The sequence below is a fragment of the Schistocerca nitens genome, chromosome 4 (assembly GCF_023898315.1).
Source record: "Schistocerca nitens isolate TAMUIC-IGC-003100 chromosome 4, iqSchNite1.1, whole genome shotgun sequence".
NCBI lineage: Eukaryota > Metazoa > Arthropoda > Insecta > Orthoptera > Acrididae > Schistocerca > Schistocerca nitens.
The window spans coordinates 173,535,537-173,563,195 of NC_064617.1; the positions used below are offsets into that span (position 1 = coordinate 173,535,537).

General features: G+C 40.4%; 1 protein-coding gene across 1 annotated transcript in view; it reads left to right on the plus strand.

Annotated features, from left to right (window-relative positions):
- Positions 1-27,659, plus strand: part of LOC126252006 (probable helicase with zinc finger domain) — a 157,804-nt gene that overhangs the window by 77,327 nt on the left and 52,818 nt on the right. The window contains exons 9-10 of the mRNA XM_049952790.1: positions 1,330-1,456; positions 1,533-1,665. Of these exons, the coding sequence (XP_049808747.1) occupies positions 1,330-1,456; positions 1,533-1,665 (260 nt within the window). The remainder of the gene's footprint in view (positions 1-1,329; positions 1,457-1,532; positions 1,666-27,659) is intronic.

The following is a 27,659-nucleotide window of genomic DNA, read 5'->3' on the forward strand; positions in this document are numbered from 1 at the left end:
ATTGAAAATACGCAGGGAAATTGAATTTACTGGAAAAGCCGGAAACCTTGTGGTACTTTGAAATATTTAGGGAATTCTGAGAGGTTCTAGGGGGAGCTGAACTGTTCATTGATGGAAAGAAATGTTTGGAGTCATTTTATTACAAATCATTCTGGGATTCTTCTTTGAGAACACCTCTGGTGTGAATATTGGTCTCAATCCTTTTTATTGTCAGTGTGCTCTCAGGCTCTACATCTCCCCACTGCAGGATTGTGAATGTGACAAGAAGTGTGAAGTACAGGAGAATTTGTCATATAGCTGTGAATTCCTCATTTGCACAAACAAGAAAGTGGGTTTTTCAGTTCTATAAAAAAATATAAATACAGATCTATATTTGAACATGTGTTTTTTAGCTCACATTTTAATAATATTCACGTCAGTTCTCTTTTTACGAATTGCAGTGCAAAGTAGTACTTTGATATCTTCGTTACAGGGTCATTCTTCAATTTAACAATAAGCATAGCGTGACATGCATCTGATTTGAAACTAATGCATTGTTGCTATCGAAGTATATTGATATAACATTCCAATGACAACAGTTTGAAACATGTTCTATCGAGGATTTCTCATTTATCTAATGTTATTGCACAGTGACACAGCATAGTGCAGAATTTTTGACAGACAGTGGCAATGAAGGACAATGAAGGAATTTCCACTGGCAACAAGAGCTTATCACTTACAGAATTGTTGGTGAAACTTAAATCCAAGCTGAACTTGGAACAATCACTAAGTGATGTGGCAAGAAAAAGGCCATAATAACTAGTTAGGAAAAACTTGCTTTCACATAAAACAAATATTGTTGCTGGAGAAATTTGGGATATAGCCTTGAAAAATTTAGAAATTTTGTGATTAAATAAAATTGCCACCTTGTCCCAGTTCTTGAATAAAGGTCTTGTTCCCATAATTCCAAGAAATTATTACATTTGTCTACATATTTGTCACATGTTGTGTCAGTGTGAGATTGCTATACCTACTCATACTTGATTTTTACTTTAGTATTTTCTGTTTCATGATTACGGAGGGCTTTCGGTATTTTGACTTTTGTCATTACTTTGTTTTATGGGTGTGGGATTACAATTAGTGTGCCTCTGATATTTACTATTTTTTTTTTTAAGTAAGTCAGTTACCAATTTAGTATTGGCATTATTTAGTTGTTCCACATTATTATTTCCATGGTGAGTGTACAAATTTGGACAGCATGATGAAGGCAGTACACATACTTTTCAGGAAAAAAAGGTATTTCTTTTGAATAAAGTAATTTCTGTTGCTGAAGTACCATTGTTTTTTTAGTGCAGCGGACCTTTACATCAAAGATTATCTTCATCCATATGTGGAGGCTGGTAATGAATATGCAAGACCTTTAAGAATCTATTACCACAAACGATGGGTTGCAACTGTAAACCAGGTTGTGCAGAAGGTAAATGTTACATACAATGCTACTTACTAAACTTAAAAGTGACATTCACACTGATACAATTTTTCTCTTTTCTCAGTATTGTCTAATAGATGTTAAAGGAGGAGTGAAATCATTTCGTATTCCCACAAGAGAGGATATTATGAAGCACAGGGTTATTGTTGTAACTCTGAGTATCTCAATGTACCTATCAACATTAGGTTTGCCAAAAGGTGAGTTGAAACAGTGGTTAGAAATTCTTTGATATGATTATATTTCATATACTTTCTATTCTATACAAGAGAAGTTAAATAAAGGAAATATTTTTATTTTTGCAAATAAATGTATTTTGGTAGCTGTTTAGTGAAAAAATTGCACTTAACAGTGAAGAAAGCATCTACAGACCCACTCTTCTTAGACTTCCACAAGCCAAGTAATACCTGTGATTGGTTCAGAATCTTCTAGCTGATTGCCCTTGATTGGATTTTTATATCTTCAAGCAGATATTATACCAAATTTGTGGCTGAGTTTAGCCCCTCTTTTAACAATAATATATGAAAGATACCTTGAACAAAAAACTTCGCCCAATGGTTGGAAGAAGGTGCAGGTCACACCCATCTACAAGAAGGGAAATCAATGTAATTCACAAAACTACCGTCCAGTGTCCTTGATGTCATTTTGTTGTAGAATCTTAGAACATATTTTGACTTCAGATATAATTAGGTACATTTGACGAATGTTATGAGGTATCTTAGACACAATTACCTCCTCCATACTAGCCAGAATGGCTCCTGAAAATATTGTTGATGTGAAACCCAACTTGCTCTTTTCTCATATGATATCTTGAAAACCATGGATCAAGATGCAGTGTTTATTGACTTCTGAAAGGTATTTGACTCACTGCAACTCATATGTTTGTCATCAAAACTGTAATTGTATCGGTTAGCAAGTGAGATTTGTGACTGAATTGAGAATTTCTTGAGGGGGAGGGCTCAGCATGTTATCTTGGATGGAGTCAGTAACAGATGCAGAAGAAACTTCAGGTATGCCCCAGGGAAGTGTGTCTGGACCCTTGCTGTTTATGTTGTATATTAATGACACTGCAGACAATACTAATAGTAACTTAAGACTTTTCACAGATGATACAGTTGTCTATAGTTAAGTCTTGTCCAAAAAAAAAGATTTGCACTAATATTCAGTCAAATCTCTATAAGATTTCAAAGTGGTACAAAGACTGGCAATTTCCTTTACATGTTCAGAAATGTAAAGTTGTATATGTGACAAAATGGGGAAAAAAAAAGACTTAGCATTCTATGAGTCAGAGCTGTAATCATCTATTTGTACAAATACATACCTGGGTGTAACAACTTGTGGTGATATGAAATGGAATAATCACATAATACCCATTGTAGGTAAAGCAGGTGACAGGCATTGATTTATTGATAGAATACTGGGATATATAATCAGTCTACAAAGTAGATTGCATACAGCCTACATACATTTGAAGATAGACACAAACTATCCCATGGAAGTCTGTTTAGAAGTTTCTAGAATCCGCTTTGAGTGCTGAATGTAGGAGAACATAACAACACTGTATGTATTACTCCCACCCCATAGGGACCGGGAAAACGAGATTAGACTAATTATAGTGTGCATAGAGACATTTAAGAAATTGTTCTTCCCACACTACATATGTAAATGGAATGGGCAAAAATCTTAATAAATGGTATCTTGAGAAGTACCGGTACCAAGCACATCACAGTGGTTTACAGAGTATATATGCAGATGAAACTTCCTGGCAGATTAAAACTGTGTGCCGGACCAAGACTCGAACTCGGGACCTTTGCCTTTCATGGACAAGTGCCCTACCATCTGAGCTACCCAAGCACGACTCATGCCCTGTCCTCACAGCTTCACTTCTGCCAGTACCTCGTCTCCTACCTTCAGAAGTGAAAATGTGAGGACGGGGCGTGAGTCGTGCTTGGGTAGCTCAGATGGTAGCGCACTTGCCCGCGAAAGGCAAACGTCCCAAGTTCGAGTCTCGTTCCGGCGCACAGTTTTAATCTGCCAGGAAGTTTCATATCAGCACACATTCTGCTGCAGAGTGAAAATGTCATTCTGTAGATGTAGATGAACACACATCAACAGAAGTTATGCATCACCCTTTTATTTTAAAATTTGTGGCACAGAAAAGAAAAATTGGCTTTGAGACATGCATATACATTCCGTGTGCAGTGTGTCCAGATCGTCAAATAAAAAAAATGGTTGTTTGTATAACAACAAAATCATATTTTTACTGTAGAGGATTTTTCCCAGCACTCCTGAGAAATGTCATTACTTTGTGGAACACTCACTTCTTTGGATGCAGGCATGAATCTGTTGTGGCATACCATCAATGAGTTGATCATGCCAGTTCTGCTCCACATTTTCCCACTCTTCAGTGGCTATTATGTGTAAATCGAACAGTGCATGGTCACTGTCAATGTCCAAAAACAGATCATTGGAATCAGTCCCCACATTTCAATTGGGTTTATGTCCAGGGAAGGGCAAGCCACTCCACTCTGGTAATCCTAGCATGCTGACAGAATTTGTTCATTAGAACAGTACAATGTACATGCGAATTAGCATCCATCAATGTGAAATTATCACCAAAATGAGTGCAATAATGCCCCACTAATGCTTGCAGAATCTGGTCCCTGTATTGTAGAGCAATAACAGTGTCCTCAATAACCACAAGAGGTATGCAGTGGTCCCACAAAATATAACCAAAAACATCAATCGACCACTACCTTGTTGCAAAAGTGGGATGCCATGTCAGAGGCGTTTAATATTAATGGTTTGTCTCCAAACACATTCCTGTGACTGTCACACCTTACAAAAATCTCAGTACACTCCAGGGCATCATCTTTCACCATGATCTTTTGCAGTCTGATGATGAGTTGCGGGCCAACTTAGAGTGACAGAGTGTGCATTTAATCCCTCGTGTCCATAGGGAACCAAGGAAAAACAGAGTTGCTACCGAGATCTTCATCTCGGCTTTGGAGTACAAGCAGATCACAGTTTATCAGAGTACAAGCAGATCACAGTTTCACCCATAAATGATACCTGCCACCAATCCTGGGGCATCCATTGTGCATGGCTTCTTGCCCATCGTTAATGGAATCACTGGTGTGGTATACAGTATGATGCTTGCCATAGCCGTACATACATACATACATACATACATACATACTTACTTGGAGATACACGTTGAGCATTCGTGTGTGATATGATGCTTGATGTCCTGTAGCCCAATTTGAATGCTGAATTCAGTTCTAGAACACTCAGTCGACTGTTCCTTTGACTCGTGAAGTCATAGATATTTGTCATCCTTTGCACCTTTCGAAAGCAGACAGCCTGTGCAATGCAAGTCTTTAACACTACCTGTCATATGGAACTGATTCTGTGTCCACAGCACATCACTTTGACTCTGGTGCACACTTCGAGCAACTTCCCTGGTTGACAAGTCTTCTGCACGTGACGTGATATTGCAGACAAAATCAGTGGTCGTGATTGTCCTTTGTGTCATGATGGATGTTCACTCTACTGGTCTACAGCTGTGTCTAATGTGTCCCTACTGGTACCTTAATTTCAACTGAAATGCTGCAGTCCATTAAAGTACAGAAATCTGCCAACAGGTAGTGCTGATGCTAACTGTGTGTGCATGTGCGCGTGCGTGTGTACACAATGTCAAGGGGTGACCTTCTGACTGGTACAGGAACAGTCCCAGGAACAACATGCCTGTATGACGTATTCGGGTGATGCAACACTTTTGTTGATCTGTGTAGGTTCTGTCCTTGGTTCCCAGAGACTGGAATATTTAATGATGTCAGAAAACAAAACAGAAAAGTATGTTCTTAATACATAGCAGCAGAATTCTAAGCCATTTTTCATCTGCAGCAGGAGCAAGACCTCTTCCATTCTTCTCTGTGTATCACATTCTTCATTCTTAAGTTTCAAAATATACCCTGCTTGTTTTCTGATATTGTCATCTGACTTTTCTCTTGCTATTTAAACCTCTTTCAAGATGTCAGAAAAAAACACTCTTAAAATTGAATCACTGTGACTAACTCCTCTCCCCCCATTTTTTTCAATTCTGAAATTTCTACTCTCTTGATATAATGTAGTTGGAATTGTAACCTTTCTGCAGATTTTTGTTTTATAATTTGATATGTGTAGATTCATTTACTTGTTTATTAAGTGCTCTTGGAAAAGATTGTCTCAATATGGAATCAGTCATTTTTTAAACCAATAACTGACAATTAATTGAAATAGAAATTTCAGCTATACATTGACATGCCAATTAGATCTGCTGTTGCAGTGGTTATTCAGCAGATTTGCAATGGAATTAAACCTGAAACACACACAGACTTTCTAAAAGCTATATTTTAACCTATTGAGTTACTTCTTCAGACCATTGTAATTTTGAAAGTCACAAATCTTTTTCACAGTCATTTCTTGAATACCGCAGTAATATGCTGGATTCAGTAGAAGATGGTCATGTATTTAGTACCCTCCCCCTGGCCTCATTGTGCTACAAAACTCTGTCAACTCAGAACTGTTATACAGCCTGAGTGGCACTGCACTGCAGTGTGACACATCCTTTTCCAGTAGAACTGTCATGTAGTTTGACTTAGAGGTTCTGCATTGTTGTACTGTGTACTGTTCAATTCCAGAGATATTTTATTTCCAGTCACTGTTCTCAAAGTTAATTCATTTCATGGTCCTGCTATGCAGTGGCATGGAACTGTACTGTTGGACTTCTTCCCCTTGTAGCAGTGCAAGGTGCTGGAATTGATATCCAGTCTGTTCAAGCTACTAAATGACATAAACAATGTAGTGTTATCTCTTCTGTATTTTATGCTCAGTGTTTTTTGTCTACAACTTAAGTACAATGATGGGTGAACAGGTCTCTTTTACTCTGTAGCTTGTTATGGACCATTACAGACATGTTTCTTGCTTTGACATTAGCAGTCAAGAGAGAGACAGTTCTTATAGTCATTCTTCAGTTTGCTTATGATCATTTACATTCTTGAATGAGTTTGTTTGCTCCTTGACCTCCAAGGCATGGTAAGGCTGTGATGTCCAAAGGACAACCACTCTGCCACAGCAGGTGGAGAGGTTTATTCTTCACCAGACCTTGCCAGAGCTCACGGATCTTACATTTTTTCTGTGCATACATAAAACAAGAGCATGCACAGCAGGATGTTCTACACTTAACAACTAACTAAACTACTTTTTCACGTCTCACCCCCACCCACCCACAGGGTCACCACTCTTTGGTGAGTACATGCTTGGTTAACACAGAGCCCCTGCTCTTGGAGTGTTACTCTCTTTTTCTTTGCTGCATACCTAAACTTCGACTATCTCTTACCTCCTCTGACTTTGTTGGATGGTCCTTTTTGGGGCAGATCCTGCTTGGGTTTGGTTCACGATTTTTATCTTGATTTCTCGTTTCACCTCCCATAAACAGTTATATGGTCCCCATTATTGTGGTTGACCTGCCATCTTTTCCAAATTTTACAGAAGTGCATGTTGTGGTGGAAAGGTTGCCCACTGTGTTGTATGCACCGTCTTTGTGCCTTTCCACCCTGGCATCTTTCCTTCCTCTGGTCATAGTACATAGTGTGGTGTCACCGCCAGACACCACACTTGCTAGGTGGTAGCATTTAAATCGGCCGCGGTCCGGTAGTATACGTCAGACCCGCGTGTCGCCACTGTCAGTGATTGCACACCGAGTGCCGCCACACGGCAGGTCTAGAGAGACGTCCTAGCGCTCGCCCCAGTTGTACAGCAGACTTTGCTAGCGATGATATACTGACAAATACGCTCTCATTTGCCGAGACGATAGTTAGCATAGCCTTCAGCTACATCATTTGCTACGACCTAGCAAGGCGCCATTACCAGTTTATATTGAGATTGTAATTATGTATCATCAAGAGCGATGTTCTCCAATTATGGATTAAAGTTAAGTATTCCAAGAGCTCCCTACTTTATTTCTTAGATAACTCCTTTAATTGTTCCAGACCTCACGCCAGTCTGCGTGAGCTTAAACGCGTGCCTTTCGGCCTCCTCTAGCAACACGGTGTTGGCTCTTCTGCCAACACATCACATAGTATGCCCAAAACCCAATACAGTAGCCATCCTGTTGTGAGGCAGGGAGGGGAGTGGGGGTATTCGTCAAGTACTTGCGCTTAGTAGCCCCCCCCCCCCTCCCCCTCCCTCTGTCTACCAGGATTGCACTGTGGTGCCTGCACTACCCACTCCCCAGGTATTCCCTGGAGTTTATGCCTATCATGACTGGGGCACAGAAACTTCCGGCAATGGATTAATGGCCAGATAGCCATTGGTGTGGCTGGGTGGCACACATGGGGAGAATCCCCATTCAGAGTGGGTGGCACCATGGCAGGTAGTTCACCCATGAAGTAACAAACTTTCTCCCCTTGGTGGTCACATGGCCCCAGCAGTCTCTTCAAATGAAAAGGCCTGATATGGTGCAAGGAAATATGATCCCAATACATTCCCTTCCATGGCCACACCATGGGAGGAATGTAGGACTAAACGACTAGGGGAAAAATGCTCCCCCCAATACCTGGTCTGTACCAGGAGTATGCTACAAATCTTTAACTGTTCATCAAACACATTGAAGACATGTGGGGGAAGTTGCAGCCACTTTTAAGATGAGGAGGGATTCCTCGCTGATTAAAGTGTCTTCTCCTGCCCAGTCACCGACACGGCTCTCTTGTGAAATCCTAATACGGTCCAGGGCATCATCTTTCACCATGATCTTTTGCAGTCTGATGATGAGCTGCGGGCCAACTTAGAGCGACGGAGTGTGCACTTCATCCCTCGTGTCCATAGGAAACCAAGGAAAAGCAGAGTTGCTACCGAGATCTTCATCTCGGCTTTGGAGGTTGATACATTGCCTGAAAACATCGAGGTGATGATCTATTGGTGTGATGTGAAACCCAATCTTCCTCCTCCTATGAGATGCTAAAAGTGTACGAAGTTCGGACACCGGTTTTCCTGTTGTGCCGCTACCCCGTCCGCATGGGTTGTGGATGTCTGTTGTATGCGAGCCTTCCTTGTTCCCCTCCCGTCATCTGTGTAAACTGCAGTGGGCTCCATTCTCCCTGCTCACCAGATTGCTCAAATTATAAATGTGAGAATAAAATCCAGAAGTATAAGACTCTGGACAAACTCACATATCAAAGAGGCCAGGAAAAAGTATGAAGTCTTAATCCCAGGCAAATGACACAATCTTACACTACAGTTGCAAGATCATTGCCTTCTCTGTCATTGGTGCCTTCCTCTGTTGTGCCTCTTACAGTGGGCCCTCAGAGCTGTCCACTGACACTGCCACCCCCTCCCCCCTCTCAAGGCAGTTTGGGGCCCTTCTGGTGCTTCCACCAGAGCCACTTCAGGAGTATTAGATCCCCGCTGCTGTGCAAACTGGTCCCCATCCCCCAGCCAGAGGCATCTCATCCTCCTCCAGCTACGAAGAATCCCCATGGGACACTTTCTTCCACTGTTCCTGCTGGTCCACAGCCAGATGCCAGCCTGTGGCTGAAGGATCCACAGGCTGGTGGCCATCAGTCTTCTTGTTCTTCCTCTGTCCCTGAAACCAATTCAGGGAAACCCTCTCAGTGCTCGACTTCTGAGAAGGACAAGTAGTAGTCCACTAAGACAAAGAAAACTTCAGTGGCCCCCACACCACTGCACACTGCATGTACTCCTTCTGTGCCCAACGTGGAGATCCCAGTGGCCACTGAGGCCCTTGAGGCACCAGTTCTCCCAAGGCAAAGTGCCACAGAACCTATGTCATGTCAGGGGATCCCCTGACATCTCAACCGGTGGCAGCACATGATTGCATGTGTGTCTGAGAACTGTGAACCCGCATTTTGGCTCGTAAAACAGCAGGAGTAGTGAATGTGCTTATCTTTTACTACCTGCCACCTGGAGAAATATAATGCTCCATTCAATGAATGGGAACTCTCCAGTTCCCTAGTCAATTGCTCTGATACTGCCCCAGGGCCTGACCGCATCCAAACCAAATGCTGAAACATCTCTCAGTGGCTTGTCAGCATCACATACTTGCTCTCTTTAATCGGATCTGGAACTAGGGTGAGTTCCCATCTCAGTGGCGAGAAAGCGCATAGTATCAGTACTGAAACCGGGTAAGAACCCCCTAGAAATGGGCAGTTATTGCACAATCAACCTTACTGACATTCTGTGTAAGTTGCTTGAATGCATGGTGAGCAAGCGGCTTTGTTGGCTCCTTGAGTCTCGGGGTCTTGTGGCTGCATCTCATGGCATTTCTCGCAAAGGCCACTCCATTGCTGATAATTTGGTTCACCTGGAGTCCACCATCAGCATCACCTTTGCACGTCATCAGCACCTCATTGTTTTTTCAACCTGTAGGTGGTTTATGACACGACATGACATTACCACATCATTACTGCGATACATGAGTGGGCTCTCCAGTGTCCACTTCCACTTTTCGTCAAGAACTTCTTGTCACATTGTACATTCCAGGTTCAAGTAGTTTCTTCAGTCAGTACCCCCTATATCCAAGATAACAGCATTCCGCAGGGGCTCTGTATTGAGTGTCTCCTTCTTTATGGTGGTGCCATCAATAGTCTAGCGGTTGATGTGGGGTTTTTGGTGTCATCATCCTTATGCCAATGATTTTTGCTTTTACTATTGCTCCTCTAGTATGCATGTTGCTGGGCGTCCCCTACAGGGTGCCATACTAAAGGTGCAGTCATGGGTTCTGTCCCATGGCTTTCGGTTTTCAGCTGCCAAGACTCGTGTCATGCACATCTTTCGTTGTCGTACTGCCCACCCACACCCAGAGCTTTTCGTAGATGATCAGCTACTTCTTGTAGTTTAGACGCACCCTTTCTGGGACAGGTCTTCGATTCCCAGCTGATGTGGCTTCCCCACCTTCACCAACTTGAGCAAAAGTGCTGATGACACCTCACTACGCTTCGCTGCCTCAGTAACACTAACTGGGGTGCAGAGCGCTCTACCCTTAGTGGCTCTGCAATGCCCTGGTTCAGTCCTGTCTTGATTATCGGAGTCTTGCATATGGTTCAGCATCACCCTCAGCAATTTGGATACTGGACCCCATTCATCATTGTGGGGTGTGGCTTGCAACAGGAGCCTTCCAAACTAGTCCTGTGAACTGCCTGTTAGTCGAGGCTGGAGTCCCTCCATTATCTATCAGGCACCAACAAGAGCTGCTGAATTAAGCTACGTACGTTTGTAGCTTCCCCGAACATCGCAACTACCGCGTCCTTTTCACTGGAAGGGAGCTCCATCTCCTACAGTAGTGACCCAGAACTGGATTTACAATTGCTGTACACCTTCAGTGTCTCTGTTCAGGGCTGCAACTTTCTCCACTGTTGCCTGTATTGAGGGAGACATCACATCTGCCCCCATGGGCTGCACCCCAATATTGGATTTGCCTCGAAATCTCCTTCAGCCCAAAAGATTCTGTTGACTCCACGATTTTTCACCACCAGATCTTGGCTGTTCTCGAGAGTATCTGGGTTTGGAAGCAATTTTCGTCAATGGCTCGACAGTCGAAGGACAAACAGGCTTTGTATACATTGGTGCACAGTGCAGTGAACTCCACTCTCTGCCAAATGGCTGCACTGTCTTCACTGCTGAATTCATGACCATTAAATTAGCCCTTAGCCATGTTCATCCTCGCAATGGCAAGAGTATCCTAATCTGTTGTGACCCCTGTAGCAGTCTTCAGACTATAGACCAGTGCTACTCTCCTCACCCACTGGTTAGGACTATCCAGGATCTTGTCTCAGACCTTCATCAAGCTGGCTGGCCAGTTGTTTCCATTGGGAGCACCAGTCATGTTGGGATTTCGGGAAATGGATGAGCTGATGGTTAGCCAAGGATGCTGGTTCTGGAAGTGGGGATCCAGAACTGGACCTTTGATTGTTTATACGTCATTGATTGCTGGACGTCTGGAACTCAGAATGGTCTATCATGATTTTCCCAAACAAACTGAGGGCAATTAAGGAGATGATGACCACGTGGCAGCCCTGCCAGCATGCTTCATGCAGGGAATCCACTGTCGTCTGTAGACTCCTCATTGTCCACACTTGGCGGACCGGTGGCCACATTCTCAGACATGAGGATCCCCCTCACTCCCGAAGCAGAGCCCACCTGATGGTGGCAAGCTTACTTGTAAATTTTATTTATATTTCAACCTTGAAGTATTGTTATTTTGAAAAGCATTATTCTTTGTAAAAGATTGCAGATAAAACAAAAGAAAACTGAAAAAAGATGAAAAACAAAAATTGTAAGATGTATGATTTGTTTTAAAACATCAAGTAACAGGTCTACAATTTGGCCATAAATGAATAAATAAATAAATAAATTACTTGTAGACTTCCCTAATTTGGCTGCTTTGAAGTGGAATTTTAATCTTCCTGACACACTGTCTCTGGTACTTGCAGACGATGTCGACTCGGTTGGTGTGGTATTACATTTTGCTCATGAAGGTGGTTTCTATGCCTCCCTGTACTGCTTGAAGGTTTGACGAATCACCCCTCTCTGCCCACCCTCCCCCCATCCCTCCCCCCCTTAGGGTCCCTTGGCAGCTCTTATTAGATGGCCCAACCAGCCTGGCCTCTACCCTCCCCACCTTTTTATTCTTTTTCATTTCTTGGTTTTCATACCTTGTCTTGGCTGATCTTTTAACGACTAGTGTGTGCCTTTTCTCTGGGCTTTTGTGTGTGGGTCGTTTTTATTTTAGTTACATGTAGCCTTTCCAGGATTTGCCTTTCACCTCCTTCCTTTGACGACTACTCCTGGTTTCCTACTTAACGGATGAAGGGACTGATGACCTTCCAGCGTTTAATCCCTTTCACTTCAAGCCCACCAAACAATGATCACTTCTCATTAACATCTTTCGTTGGTCTTAGAGGATAAAAGTGGAATATGTTATTCCTAAGAATCCCAAGTTACATCTCAGATCACAAGATGTCATGTAGCTCAACATACTTAATTAATCACAACATTTCTAGCAACAAAATATTCTTTAAATAGTAACAGGTTTATTTTTATTATCGTTCTTTTCAGTGCTTAAAGTATTTTAAAACAAAATCAATTTCTATTTTTGATGAAGTGCCATCAGTTAAACAGATTTCGTCAGACAAAGGATCGAATCATACCTAATATACTCCATCAGGAATATTCAGGCATGTTCAACTGACCATTTCCTCATTCATCACATCCTATATTCTGGTAAATAATTTTTCCTTTTTGCGTTTTGTTGCTCTCGTTGTATGGGATTTCCATGTACATTGTTTCCCTTTTTGTAGTGAAGAATATCAGAAAATAAGAGGTCTGTTTATCTCAGATGAAACGGTTGTTTTGTGCTTTTTCATCATTAATCATAAGAGCATAAGTTGTCAGATTTATTGTGATAGGAAAAAAGATAAAATTAATCTTTATGGTTGGGAGTAATGTGCTGACATGTTAAACTAAAACCCTCTTAACAACTTCAGCTGTCAGCTTTGTGGTATGTCAATATGTGTGGAAACAAAAATAAAAGTAATCATCAGTGTCCAGGTACATCTGTTATACATCAACTATTTTGGAGAACACTTCAGCAGAATGTAGAACTTCATACCTCTGTAAGAACTGCACTCACACCTTCCATTGCTTCTCCTATGCTTTAATCTCCAATACATACCCAAAATTGGGCACATCCTGCCTTGAATCTTTAACAGTATTCACAGACTCCAACCCCTTTTCTTTATTCATTCTAATGATGAAGTTTCTCTGTAGTATGTTGACTCTACCCAATTACTCCAAATGTGTTTTTCTAGCTCCTTCTTTTGTAACTTTGACTTCTTCTCCTTGCAGTGTTATAATTTAATTATGCCTGCATAACACTTGTTAATTACTGATCTCCCAGAATCTACTGGTGACTGCTAAATTACATGAGTTTGCTTTCTCTATTACCACAGTGTTCACATTCCACTCGCACAAAAAAATCCTGCAGGTGAATATCTTAATGATAACGTAGTCCATTTTTCACTTCTTGAGACGCATGCTTGCACTGTATATTCAAAACCTAATGACAGGTTTTACTGATAATAACTTGCCCTTAAGCTGTAGTTATTCTTCTTTACCTATAAGGTATGACACATCTACTTAATATCTTATCAATTCATTGATTTCAGTTTAATAGAAATAATATATTCATAACTATTGCCTTCATCAACTCATTTGTATAGTAGTGCTCTTATCTTCAGGGATAACTTGTCTCCTGTATTACATTCGCTGTTCATCTTTTATTCAGTTCTTTAGTGCTCTTTTTTACAGAAATAATTACAGCTACCAAACATTTTTTTCATTGAACTACTGCTTTACTTTTATTTATATGTTTGGGCAATGGTTTCCGTTCCCTTGCTTCCCCCTGTTGTGGTGAAGTGGCTAACATATGTATTAATACAAATATATCATCTGTGTAAGTTGTGTATGTGTGTTTTGTCATCATACATGTGTTACTGCCCATGCTATGTTATGTTAGTAGGTTGTAATTAACATAATATGGTCTGTGAGAAACAAGGGTTTCAGCAATAGAAATGTATGAATGTGGAAAAAGGTAATCCAGTCACAGAATTAATAAAAAGAAATTTAAGAATGAGTTTGTTTGGATCGAAGGAAGAAAGAAAATAGAACCCCCAAAGACAGACTCTGTCACCTGCCACATCAGAATCCTCTCCCTGATGGGTTTGTCACCAAGACACTGGAGGATGGATTGTGGTCAGCATACCATACAGAACAGACTTGTCTTGGTTTCACCTGTACAGGCCCCTGTTGTAAACATGGGTGGTATGGAGTAACAGCACATTTGTAATTTGTCAAGCAGTTATCACTGTAAGTAAATCTGTCTATTGCCTCTGTCTCCCGACATTGCTACTGTCTTTTGGTGGATAACCTCCCTTATAAAAGTCATGGAAACTCAACTGTAATATGTCAAACATAGGTAAAGTAAGAAATCTCCTTACCTCTAATATATATTACGTGTCGTATACATTCTGATTCTGCTTGTCATATACAATAACTGTAGTGGGTTCTGTATCATCATATGTGTTTCTTGTAGTTGCAAGAGAATTATGTTAAGTACTTCTGTAACATGTCATTCAACAACTAAAATTAGGATAGGACAGTGATAGACACATTAGAGTTAAGGATCACAAAATAGCAAGAGTAAAGGAAACTACTTCAGAGAAAATGCAACGTGAAATAGTGACACAGTTAATTCAGACATTTAACAGACGTCAACATGCTGAATGTGCAAAGCCTGCAGATTCTCCTAGGGATTTTAATTTCTTTAAAATATCAGTGTTGTATAAACCCTTCCCTTGACCAGTGTATAGGGCTACTAAATACAGTGAAACCCCTATTTTAGATTTTTGCACACTCCAAACTTAAAAAAATGCAGAATTGAGGAACATGTTAAAACCCCAAACATAACAGCAAAAATTTGTGTAATTGGTGTATATGATTAAAAATCGCAAACCTCTCCAATAATTTGTATAAAATCTTTCTAAGTAAAGAAAATTAAATGTACAACACAATGTTTATACAATAATTTATAATAATGAATTTCATCAGTTCTTGAAAAATCACAGACACATAACAGCAAGTAAAAACTCATCAAAAAATTGAAAATTGACGAACATGTCAAATTAAACCAAAAACATCACAGCAGCTAAGTGGTTAAACCATAATGTGGACATCTACTTGGTGACATACTTTTCTATCACCTTTGCTGTTATTGCTTAATGCTTCTCTTGTGAGCTGCACTCATATGCTCACCACCATTAAAGTGTTATTTTAAGCTTGGTGAGAGAAACAGAGACGTGAAAAAATGAGTTTACTTCCCCAGTTGACATCACAACCTTATTAGAAGTCGGCTCAGTGAATTTCTTTACACTGTGTAAAATGTAAATTTGAAAGAAAGCACAGGTGCTACAGTTTCGCTTCATGCCCTCTATCTCTGCTGCCAATCTTTATGATCTGCAGTGTGTAGTGTGAAACGAACAGGAAAGTCTTAAAATGTGCTATCGCAAAACCCTTTTTCTATTTCCATATGACATCTCCATCATAGCACATCATCTGCATGAAAGTGTATTTTCAGCACTTCACAAAATGCTTTCATTCCTAGCTGTACTCCCATTGTTAAAGGGCCACTCCCCGTCCACACATCCAGTTGGCGAGTGTGGTGTGGTGGCTGCACTGACTATTGGGTGACTTAACAAGTCACCAGCCAATAAGAGTTCACTAGCCAGAAATCGGCAACGTTCCCTCAATTATAGCTGAACATATTCTTCAAGACTCAGGGTTTGAATTTAAAATGTTGCTCATTGGTGCTGTTGCTGAATACAGTACATCAGGAATTCATGGAAAAAGATGAGACTGAGTTACAATTGGCACAAGAAGAGGTGGTGGCTAGGCCTCTTCATCAAAATGTTGCTCATTGGTGCTGTTGCTGAATACAGTACATCAGGAATTCATGGAAAAAGATGAGACTGAGTTAAAAGTGGCATAAGAAGAGGTGGTGGCTAGGCATCTTCATCACGTATTTGTTGTATTGGCAACACCAATCATAGATTACGGCAGCATTTCCTATCTCACGTCTCCCATCTCCATAACAGTGTAAAATATACCATTAACTCCGTTACCACCTGTGGTGCGAACCATCTGTCTTTTGTGCCACTCATAAGTTGTTCAGTCACATCAAACATCAATAGGAAGAAAACGGGACAAAGTCAAGTGAGACGTGAGTAAGAATTTAGAATCAAGGTAAACATTACTAGGAAGAAATGAAAAATCATGGAATTTTTAGTATTGATCTTATGGGTTTTCCACAGGGGCTATGAATGTATGACATAGAATCATGAAAAATATAAAATCAGAGAATGTGAAATAGAAGTTCCACTGTATACTGCCTTTTGATAAGGTGTACCCACTATTTTAAATGGTCTGCAATTTTCTGGGAAACATTACTAGCCTCTTCCTTTATTCACTACCAGAAAAAAATTGGTACACTCTTTTAGAAGTTTGTAATTCACTCAATATTTATTGTTGCTTCATTGATGAAGTACATGAAATGATAACATTTATAGATCAATAGCACAAACGGTTCTGAGGTACTAGGTATCTACATGTACATCTACATTTATACTCCGCAAGCCACCCAACGGTGTGCGGCGGAGGGCACCTTATGTGCCACTGTCATTACTTCCCTTTTCTGTTCCAGTCGCGTATGGTTCGCGGGAAGAACGACTGTCGGAAAGCCTCCGTGCGCGCTCGAATCTCTCTAATTTTACATTTGTGATCTCCTCTGGAGGTATAAGTAGGGGGAAGCAATATATTCGATACCTCATCCAGAAACGCACCCTCTCAAATCGTTCCGTACGCATACTCCCAGATATTTTACAGAAGTAACTGCTACCAGTGTTTGTTCCGCTATCATATAATCATACAATAAAGGATCCTTCTTTCTATGTATTTGCAATACTTTACATTTGTCTATGTTAAGGGTCAGTTGCTACTCCCTGCACCAAGTGCCTATCTGCTGCAGATCTTCCTGCATTTCGCTACAATTTTCTAATGCTACAACTTCTCTGTATACTACAGCATAATCCGCGAAAAGCCGCACTGAAAAACCCATATTATTATGTGGTGTAGCCTCCAAGGGCGTCTATGTGGGCACTGACTCTGGCATCCAGTCGATTGTACAAATGGCAAATACTGTCCTGGGATACATTTTCCACACCTGCTTGACCTGTTCTTGTAGTTCCGTAAGAGTTGTTGGTTGATGAGTTGCACGAGTCACTTCTAGTCCCATCATATCTCACATGTACTTCATTGGAGATAAGTCTGGAGATCGTGCTGACCAGGGAAGTTGCTGCACATCTTGCAGAGCACATTGAATTTCACAGGCAGAGCTCGGGCGAGCATTATCCTGTTGGAACAATACATCACCTTCGTGTTGGAGAATGGCAAAAGAGTGGGTCTAAAAGCATTGTGCATGTTCTGAATGTTGGTTAGCGTCCTCGCCAGAAACACCAAAGGTGAATAGGAGTAGTAGCTTATCGCACTCCAGACCATAAGGCCTGGGGTGAGGCTAGTATGTCTTTACTGAATGCACTCTATAAGACAATGCCACCAGGTCTACATCATTAACATAAATGACCATCACTTTCATGCAGGCAGAATCTGCTTTCATTGCTGAAGGCCATGGCATGCCATTTCATCTTCCAGGTGATCGTCTGACAGCACCAGCTGAGCTGTGCAGATCAATGCTGTGGCATGGGCGGAAGACAGCCTAGAGGTGTGTATGCCCGTAGTCCCACTTCGCAACAGTTTGTGTTGACATGTGCGGACTCCCAAGCCCTATTATCTGTGCTGTGATAGCGGTACGATCTGCCACTGCTGCCCTTACGATATGACAATCCTGGTAGTCGACTGTGCTGCCTGTACATCGAGAATCTTATCTATGGATGTGAGAATGTTCACGTGGCCATTGATACCAGCATCATTGTGCAACTGACACAGCCTGCCCAACTTGTGTGGCAATTCTCTGAAAGGACCATCCTGCCACTCAGGGGGTCACAATTTGACTCCTTTATTCTCATACAGTTGGCTGTAGGAAGCACGAGTGGATTTCAGTGGCATGGTTGCCTGCTTGCTTCATATATTTGCACACACTGAGCCTTGTGGCCGTGAGCATTGCCTGTTTTAAGGGTAGACACAGAAGGTGTTTTATAGCTATGCCACTGTGCTATCTGTTGTCAGGTGTTGAAACCATTATCAGTGCATCTACTATCCCTTAGGTGGCATACGCCATCACTGGATCAAAATGGACATGATCTATCCAGGTGTACAATTTTTTTCTGGCAGTGTATTTGAATTATAATAATACGATGTAATCAATACACTCCAGAGATTACACAGTGTTCAGGTGTTATGCTCGCAACTCCATTGATCATCTTTCATTCACTTAACCAAACAGCTGAAACTCTGGAACAACTGAAAGTGCTGCTTACTTTGTCATGTAGCTTAAAAAAAAAAAACACTCCATTAGTGTTTACCAACCATTTAATAAATAAGTAATGAAGCTGTAGAGCTGTAGGTAAAAAGTAGAATTAATCAATAAGATGTGTTGTTGTTGTGGTCTTCAGTCCTGAGACTGGTTTGATGTACTAATGTAATAAACATAATTAAATATAATTATACACTCTCAGCAAATGAATAAAGTTTGTACTGTCTTGTGCTAAGTCATATGAGAGACATCACATTACTAATGATCAGTGATGTTCTCTAGGGCAATTATTATAACCTCCTCCCAAGTTGGGAGAACAGATACAACATGTCTTTAACACTGCCTGTTGGATTAAATAATACATGTGTTGTTAGTTAACACCCTGCATCTACATTATGTAGGATATCTATCTCAACAAGGACTGCATCATCACCAAACTCTGCTGTTTCAAGTAACAGTAGTTGACACAACATCTGATCTATCATGCATTCACACTTAAATACTCCATTATTCTGTGTGTTCGTATTCATGTGCTGATTACAGTCAAACTTAAAACCAGTATGTATTTTAACATTTCTGCTAGTAAACTTGCCTCTGATATACGTCACATTCAAACCATAAATCTGTTGTTGAATAATTGTTATGGGGTACATAATTTTCATAATTGTATTTTCAATCATTGTAGTCTTTAATAAACTCACTGGGACACAAACTATTCTTTTCAGTGATTTCAATCATTGCCGTCTTATCCTCAAATTTCCCAAGTAACACATTACATTGGTTTCCATATATGGCGAGCTCACGGGTATAAAAGAAAATTAGTTTTAAAAGCCCTTCAATAACATCAGTTCTTATTTACCCTTCTTCACCAATTAAACTCTTTTGGAGTTTAAACACAAAAAAGCACACAAGAACTCAGTTCTGGGTTGGGTACAAGTCGCCTAATAACTTGGAGTGCTGATTGCCATGCATTGCCGATGTGTCATATATGGGCAATGTGTTGTCGTGATGAGCCACTGTGCAGTTGCTGCATAGTCAGCTGATCAGCTACTGCACTGTTGTTGCATTGGTTGACCACCATTGAGATGCCATTGAATGTTGTTGCTGTACTCATAGCTTCGAAGGTAACATGCAGAATTTTTCTTTATCACTGAGTGCTGCTTCTTGACTCAAGTGCCAAAAGTTTTTGCTGAAATGCACAAACATATCTCGCTGTTGACCTCGTTGCTGTGGTCAGTTATTTTCCTTTATCCAATTCCTTGTAGCAGTTCAAAAATCTTTGGTATTCACCAAATGAAAATTACTTCTTAAACACATTTATTACTTCGGGTGACACTGCAGCATGTGCTCACTTATATCTTCATCTCTGCTTACTTAAGTTGCTCTGGGCAATGTATTTTGTTCCATTATTCATTTAAAACTCTTCTTATTTCAGCAACAGTTCCCTTCTTTAGCACCTCTTGTTCACATCCTGTACTTAGAGCACTAAATGTTGTGTTGTGTGGTAGGTATTGAACTGTACTCCACGCATGATCTCTCACCTGATATCTGTGTGTGTGTGTGTGTGTGTTTGTGTGTGAACCATTTGTGATCACCATTCTCAAAGTTAACTCCTTTCATGGTCCTCCTATGCAGTGCCATAGACCTGTCGTACTACTTCCCATTGTTGCAATGCGAGTTGCTGGAAGAGAGCTGTCCAAGGTACTAAATGACATTAACAGTGTAGTGTTATCTCTCTTGTATTTTAACCTCAGTGTTTTTTGGCCACAGCTTAATCACAGTGATGTGTGAACAGATCTCTTTTACTTCATAGCTCATAATAGACTATCACATATGAGTGTCTTGCTTTGACAATAGCAGTTGAGAGAGAGAGAGAGAGAGAGAGAGAGAGAGAGAGAGAGAGTTCTTATAACAGTTATTCAGTTGTTTATTATTATCATTACATTCTTGCACTTTTCTTTTTGCTCCTTCACCTGCAAGACACCATATAGCCAAGATGTTCAAAGAACTAGTGTTCTGCCACAGCAGGTGGAGAGGGTTATTTGCCATCACAACTTCCCGACATCCAGAGCTGATGTGACTTACACTTTGTCTGCACATACATGAAATTAGAGCATGCCCAGTGGGATGTTCTACTCTTAACAACTAACTAAGCTATATTTTCACTTATCATGAACATCTGTTATTGGCCTAAGTGGATAAAAGTGGAACGTTATTCCTAAGAATCCCACGTTACATGTCCTTGTGTGCCACGGGTGCTAGACATTTCTGTTAAAAAATGCCAGTTAAGGGCTAAACAAGCTGACTGTAAATAGTTAAGAAGAGATTGCACTCTACTGGAACTGCAAAGAGGTTATGGCTGCCATTGTAGCAAACATTATGAAATCATTGGTCATGCGGTCCTTTACTGCGGTAAGAGATGAAGAGATGACATCGTCCCTTGCTGTGCGGAAACATAGCATTCTTCCTGCTGGTGTTCTTTGTCATATCAATGACGGTTCCAGAATGGCTTGGATAATAAAAGCTCAAAAATAAGCACTGAAACATTTGGAATTACGAAAGTTAAATTACTTGTACATCATCTAGCATCCCGCAAGATTTACAAAATGCACAGTACACTGTGTCATGAGGTACTACTAAAACTTTTCACACTGAAACTCTAGGTTGCTTAAGTGTTTCCATCTGATTTGTGACTTCACTCTTCCATTTGACTCTTTCATACTTTATTCAGATATTGATTGTCACATCAGATCCGAGTACTACTACAACTTTTGCCCACGACTTCACAGCACTACAGTTAATCTTCAAGTACTACGAACAAAGGCACCTCTAACACTGCTTCTATATAGCTTATTGGTGGCAGTCAGCAATATATTTTTCTTATTCTTTCAACAGCTATATATTTTTTGGTCTGCTATCGTGTACCTGCCACCGATAGCCAGACTCCATGTGAAAGAATAAAAAAATACAAAATACATAGAAGTACTATGTACAACAGTATATGGCTCTTACATGCCCCTAGTCGCAAAAAAATATTTATATTTTGAAAAGTTGTGGACAACATAAGATTTTAGTGTGAAATCAAATAAATGCTCGTAAGAGAACGAAAAAAGAAGAGAATTTTAAATGTAAAAAACACAATAATATCAAATACTGTAATGTAATCATAGGGAAGACATATGAAAATAAACTTTGTATCACAAATGCAATTATAACCTCTTAACATCAACATCTATTTAATTGAAGCACTGTCATTTGCAAAAAATTGATGATGATTGATAGCGGCATATGCAAAAAGACTGTAGTTAAGCAGCTCGTTTGAGCAGCTTTAAACCTATATAGCTGTTTCTTTAATATTAACATTATAACTTGGCAAAAGATGTGAAATAGAGACAGATAACTATTAAATAATGTATACAAAATCATCTATTTATAATAGATGACTCATTGAACTTGATCTATATATGTGACACAGTGAAGTGAAACTTTGTCATAAATGTGTTAGCTAAATTAAACAGTTACGTAATTGGGATGATACTATTCAACATGAATGAAAGTAAACATCATGTGAACTATTTTAGTAAAGCAAAAGGATAGATCAACTTAATTAATTTGATAAAAAATGTGCTTAAGGGAATTTCATGACGTAAGGATGTCAACAGATACAAATCATCATTAAGATAAAAGTGAAAGATAAAGCGAAGAACTGGGTAATACACTAGGGTGCTACACATTTCTAAAAATAATTTCATTCAGTTAATTATATTACCTTCAAAAGGTTATCCAATTTCATTATATTACTTTCAAAAGTTTATCCAATTATGTATTATAATCTTGCACTACACTGTAAAACACTTGCAGGTTTTGTATTTTAGATAAAGCCTACTACACAATTTATATTGTCGCATGCAAACTAATCTTGAGTTATGAAGATTCCTCTTGTCAAAGTGTGTGTGAAGGAGTCAGCATTTTCTTGCACTCTAGTGCCTAGCATTGCTACCTCTGGATCACAGGGTCCTGGGTTTGATTTCTGGCCGGGTTGGGGATTTTCTCCCCCTGGTGTTTGTGTTGTCCTCACTATTTCATCATCATCGTCATCATTTGTGACAGTGGCTAGATTGGACTGTGAAAAAAATTGGACTGTAAAAAAATTTTTGTACGGGCCTTGAAGACCGTGCAGTTGAGCGCCCCACAAACCAAATATCATTTTCTTGCAGCAGGTAAACTTTTTTTTTTTTTTTTGGTGGGGGGGGGGGGGGTGTAGAAATTATGAGTCCAGACAAAATAATGGCTTTTTTTTTAATTTACTTTTATTGAGTTGCAAAGGGTGATCTGTGATAACACATTATAGAAGGTAAACTACTTTGCCAGGATCACTAATAATAGTTTTTATTCTTGATAACCAGTTATAGTAATCAGTGTTACTATATTCAGATCTTGATGGACAAGTTATTGCATATTTTTTAAAATAGCACTAAAAGTGCTCTCTCTCCTGAAATCGCATTTATGTAACAGTCTAGCGGTGCCCTGGCTCTGATGATGTGCTCTGTTGTGAGTGACATGAGACCTGTGTATATGGAGAATAATAATGTATATAATGATTTTAATTTTGACATGCTGATGCATCAGTCAGTTGGTAACATTGGTTACCGAAACTAGTTATCAAGAATAAAGGCTATTATTAGTGATTGTGGGAAACAAATTTCTCTTCTCTAAAGTATTGTGCCAGACTGTATTCCTTTGTCTCCCCATCTGTTCCTCTGTCCCCGCACCTGTACACTACCGTTCCTTCCCCTTCCCCTTCCCCTTCCCCGCCCCCTCCAGATAGCTGCCGCCATCCCATGTGATTGTTGCGTTCGGGCCTGAGCTGTTGGAGTTGGCAGTCATGTTTGCGTGAGGTGTGCTTGCTTGTGTGTATGAATGGTGCGTGTCTCTCTGTTTCTCTTTTATTGATGAAGGCTATGCCCAGAAGCTTTGTGTAAGTGTCTTTTAATTGTGCCTGTCTGTGACTTTACATATATTCTTTACAGTAAGTAGCTATCTGTCTTTTCCCACATTGTTGATATTCCTACATGGAAATTCCAGTTCTTGATTTTGTCGAATGGCTTTTCTTCCATCCTGCAGCCCTCTGATGTTTCCCTTTGTTACTCTCCTCTGTAGCATTACTCTTCTGTTTCCATTGTTTTTCTTCTGCCCTGTGTTTATTCACCACGTTCCAAACAACTACTTCTGAACCACACTGTAACGACAATTTTCTAGCATAACACATTCGCACGGATTGTTGATGCAGCATCTGGTGCCCCAGATTCTTTCCCCGATATTTTTTTTAAAGTCATCACTCAGTTTGATGTGGCCCATAATGAATTCTTCTCCTGTGCCAACCTCTTCATCTCAGAATAGCACTTGCAACCTACGTCCTCAATTATTTGCTCGATTTATTCCGATCTCTGTCTTCTTCTACAGTTTTTGCCCTCTATATCTTCCTCTAGTATCATGGAAGTCATTCCCAGATATCTTAACAGATGTATCATCCTGTCCATTCTCCTTGCCAGTGTTTTTCATATATTCCTTTCCTCTCCGATTCTGCACAGAACCTCCTCATTCCTCACATTATCAGTCCACCTAATTTTCAGCATTTGTCTGTAGCACCACACCTCTAATGCTTCGATCCTCTTCTGTTCCATTTCTGCCACTGTCCATGTTTCACTACCATACAGTGCTTTACTCCAAAGGTACATTCTCAGAAATTTCTTCCTCAAATTAAGGCCTATGTTTGATACTGGTAGACTTCTCTTCACAAGGAATGCCCTTATTACCAATGCTAGTCTGCTTTTCGTGTCCTTTCTCCATCCATCGTTGCCTATTTTGCTGCCTAGGTAGTAGAATTCCTCAACTTCATCTACTTCGTGACCATCAATCCTGATGTTAAGTTTGTTGTAGTTCTCATTTCTGCTTCTTCTCATTACTTTTTTCTTTCTTTGGTTTACTCTCAATCTGTATTCTGTACTCATTAGACTGTTCATTCCATTCAGGAGACCATGTAATTCTTCTTCACTTTGAGTCAGGATAGCAAGGTCATCAGCGAATTGTTTCATTGATATCCTTTCACCTTGAATCTTAATTCTACTCCTGAACAATTCTTTTATTCCTGTTATTGCTTCTTCAGTATAGAAATTGAACAGTGGGGGCAGAAGTCTGCATCCTTGTCTTACACCCTTTCTAATCCGAACACTTTGTTCTTGGTAGTCCACTCTTATTATTTCCTCTTGGCTCTTATACACAATGTGTAATACCCATCTCTTCCTAAAGCTTACCCTTATTTTTCTCAGGATTTCAAACATCTTGCACCATTTTACATTGTCAAATGCTTGTTCCAGGTCAACAAATCCTATGAACGTGTCTTGATTTTTCTTTAGTCTTGTTTCCATTATCAACCGCAACATTAGAATTGCATCTCTGCTGCCTTTGCCTTTCCTAAAGCCTAACTGATTGTTTCTAGCACATCCTCAATTTTCTTTTCCATTCTTCTGTATGTTATTGTCAGCAACTTGGATGCATGAGGTGTTAAGCTGATTATACGACAATTCTCACACTTGTCAGGTCTTGCAGTCTTTGGAATTGTGTAGAGGAAACTAAAGTCAGATGGTATGTTGCCAGATTCATACATTCTACACACCAACATGAAGAGTCATTTTGTTACCACTCCCTCAATGATTTTAGAAATTGTGATGGAATGTTATCTGTCCCTTCTGCCTTATTTGATCTTAAGTCCACCAAAGCTCTATTAAATTCTGATTATAATACTGGATCCTCTCTCTCCTAAATTGACTCCTGTTCCTTCTTCTGTCACATCAGACAAATCTTCCCCCCATAGAGGCCTTCAGTGTACTCTTCCCACCTATCTGCTCTCTCCACTGCATTTAACAATGGAATTCCTGTTGCACTCTTAATATTACCACCCTTGCCTTTAATTTCACCAAAGTTTGGTTTGACTTTCTTATATGCTGAGACAGTCCTTCCAACAATCATTTTTTTTGTAAATAGTCTTAACAGGTTTGCCGCTTGATCACGTTGTGCAAATTCTACAATATTTCCTTGGAGCAACTGTCAGACATCTTCAGGTGGTTCAACCTTGCTCATGGCTAGGTACGACTGATGGTATCCGCACACCAATGCCCCATTTTTAGAACACTTGCGTGAAGAATGCGCAGCCGTGGAAATCACGCATGCGTAGTGACTTACTCTATTCAAACTCCCTCCATTGAAAATTGCAGAGCGGCTCTCCCGCACGTGCACTGTACACTGCATTTGTCAACAGTGCGGCCAGATGTTACTCACCAACGACCGTACTAGACCAGTGTTATGACGGGCCTGTTATCGAAGAATCTTGATTTTTGCGTTGTGATTTAATAGCAGCAAATGCAGGGTTCCAGGCTGTGCTGAGTTGAAATCCTGCATCCTTGTTGATGCGATTATCGGCTGTACGGATATGTATTGCTTCCTTAGTAATGCAGTCCCAGAAAGATGATGCCGGGGATAAAACTTGCATCTTTTCATAAATCATATGACGTGTTCCGCAATTGCGTCATACACGTATTCGTCAACCGGAAAAGTCAGCAATTGCGGAACACTGCCTGGATACAGGACATCGTATGATTTGTGAAAAGACGCAAGTTTTATCCCCGGCATCATCTATCTGGGACATCACTGAGAAAGGTATTTTGCTCACAGTATTTGTACAAGGAACTTCTCATTGTTGCATATTTCCTTCCGTAATTGTTTAGAGGGGAAAAAAATATGTAACGCTCTGTGGCAGGGCCGCCCAAGGCATGCCCCACTTCATGTGAGCCCTATGTATGGGCTACGTGTGAATTGAAGTTCAACCTGTCTTGACTTTACTTGGTCCTTCTCAGAACTACCTGGTGCAGTGCAACATTTTATTTAGTGTTGCAGTGTGATATGTTTTGATCGACATGACTCTCTTCAGTTTAGCAGAATCGTGGTGTCAGCACTGTTTACCCCTCTGGTGTCAGCACTATTTACCCCTCGCTGTTTGTTCATGGTATAAAGGAAGTTCACAGTTCCACTAGCTGCCCAGAAAGAGCCAATCTAACAGTCTATAGTCACAAGGCTTTAAAAATGAATGGTAGCAACAGAAGAAAGGGACAAAAATTCTCAATATCTATAATGCAGCCTCCTAATTCACAGGTATTGCAGTTTTGTTGTAAAATGACATTGCAGCAGCATGCAGAAAGAATCTAATGATTTAGTTGACAGTGAAAGAACAAAATATTTCAACAATCGACAGATGGGCTTAATTTTTCTTTAGATCAAGAAGCGTTTTGTGCTATATTTGCAGGCATGGAGCGTGTGAAATTACAACAGTTGTCAATGAAACTGAACAAAGGTTAAAAAGTTATTTTAGGTTGTGGGCAACTGCAACTAAATTCCACACATTTAGAATGAAATTATCTGCACTGGCTGTAAAATACAATAAAAGTTACAACTGGTTTCGCATCAGTTGACGACACATTCTCAGATAACCTGTACAAAAGTTACAAAGAAACATTTTCATGGTTAATTCTTAACAATGATCTGAAGAATAAAGGGTTACTGAAAAAAGTATCATATAGCAATACTTGAAGTGTACTCACAGACATGCTATTTAACAACTCATATTGGAATGGTGACTGTATGTAGGTTAAAAGTACACTCCTGGAAATTGAAATAAGAACACCGTGAATTCATTGTCCCAGGAAGGGGAAACTTTATTGACACATTCCTGGGGTCAGATACATCACATGATCACACTGACAGAACCACAGGCACATAGACACAGGCAACAGAGCACGCACAATGTCGGCACTAGTACAGTGTATATTCACCTTTCGCAGCAATGCAGGCTGCTATTCTCCCATGGAGACGATCGTAGAGATGCTGGATGTAGTCCTGTGGAACGGCTTGCCATGCCATTTCCACCTGGCGCCTCAGTTGGACCAGCGTTCGTGCTGGACGTGCAGACCACGTGAGACGACGCTTCATCCAGTCCCAAACATGCTCAATGGGGGACAGATCCGGAGATCTTGCTGGCCA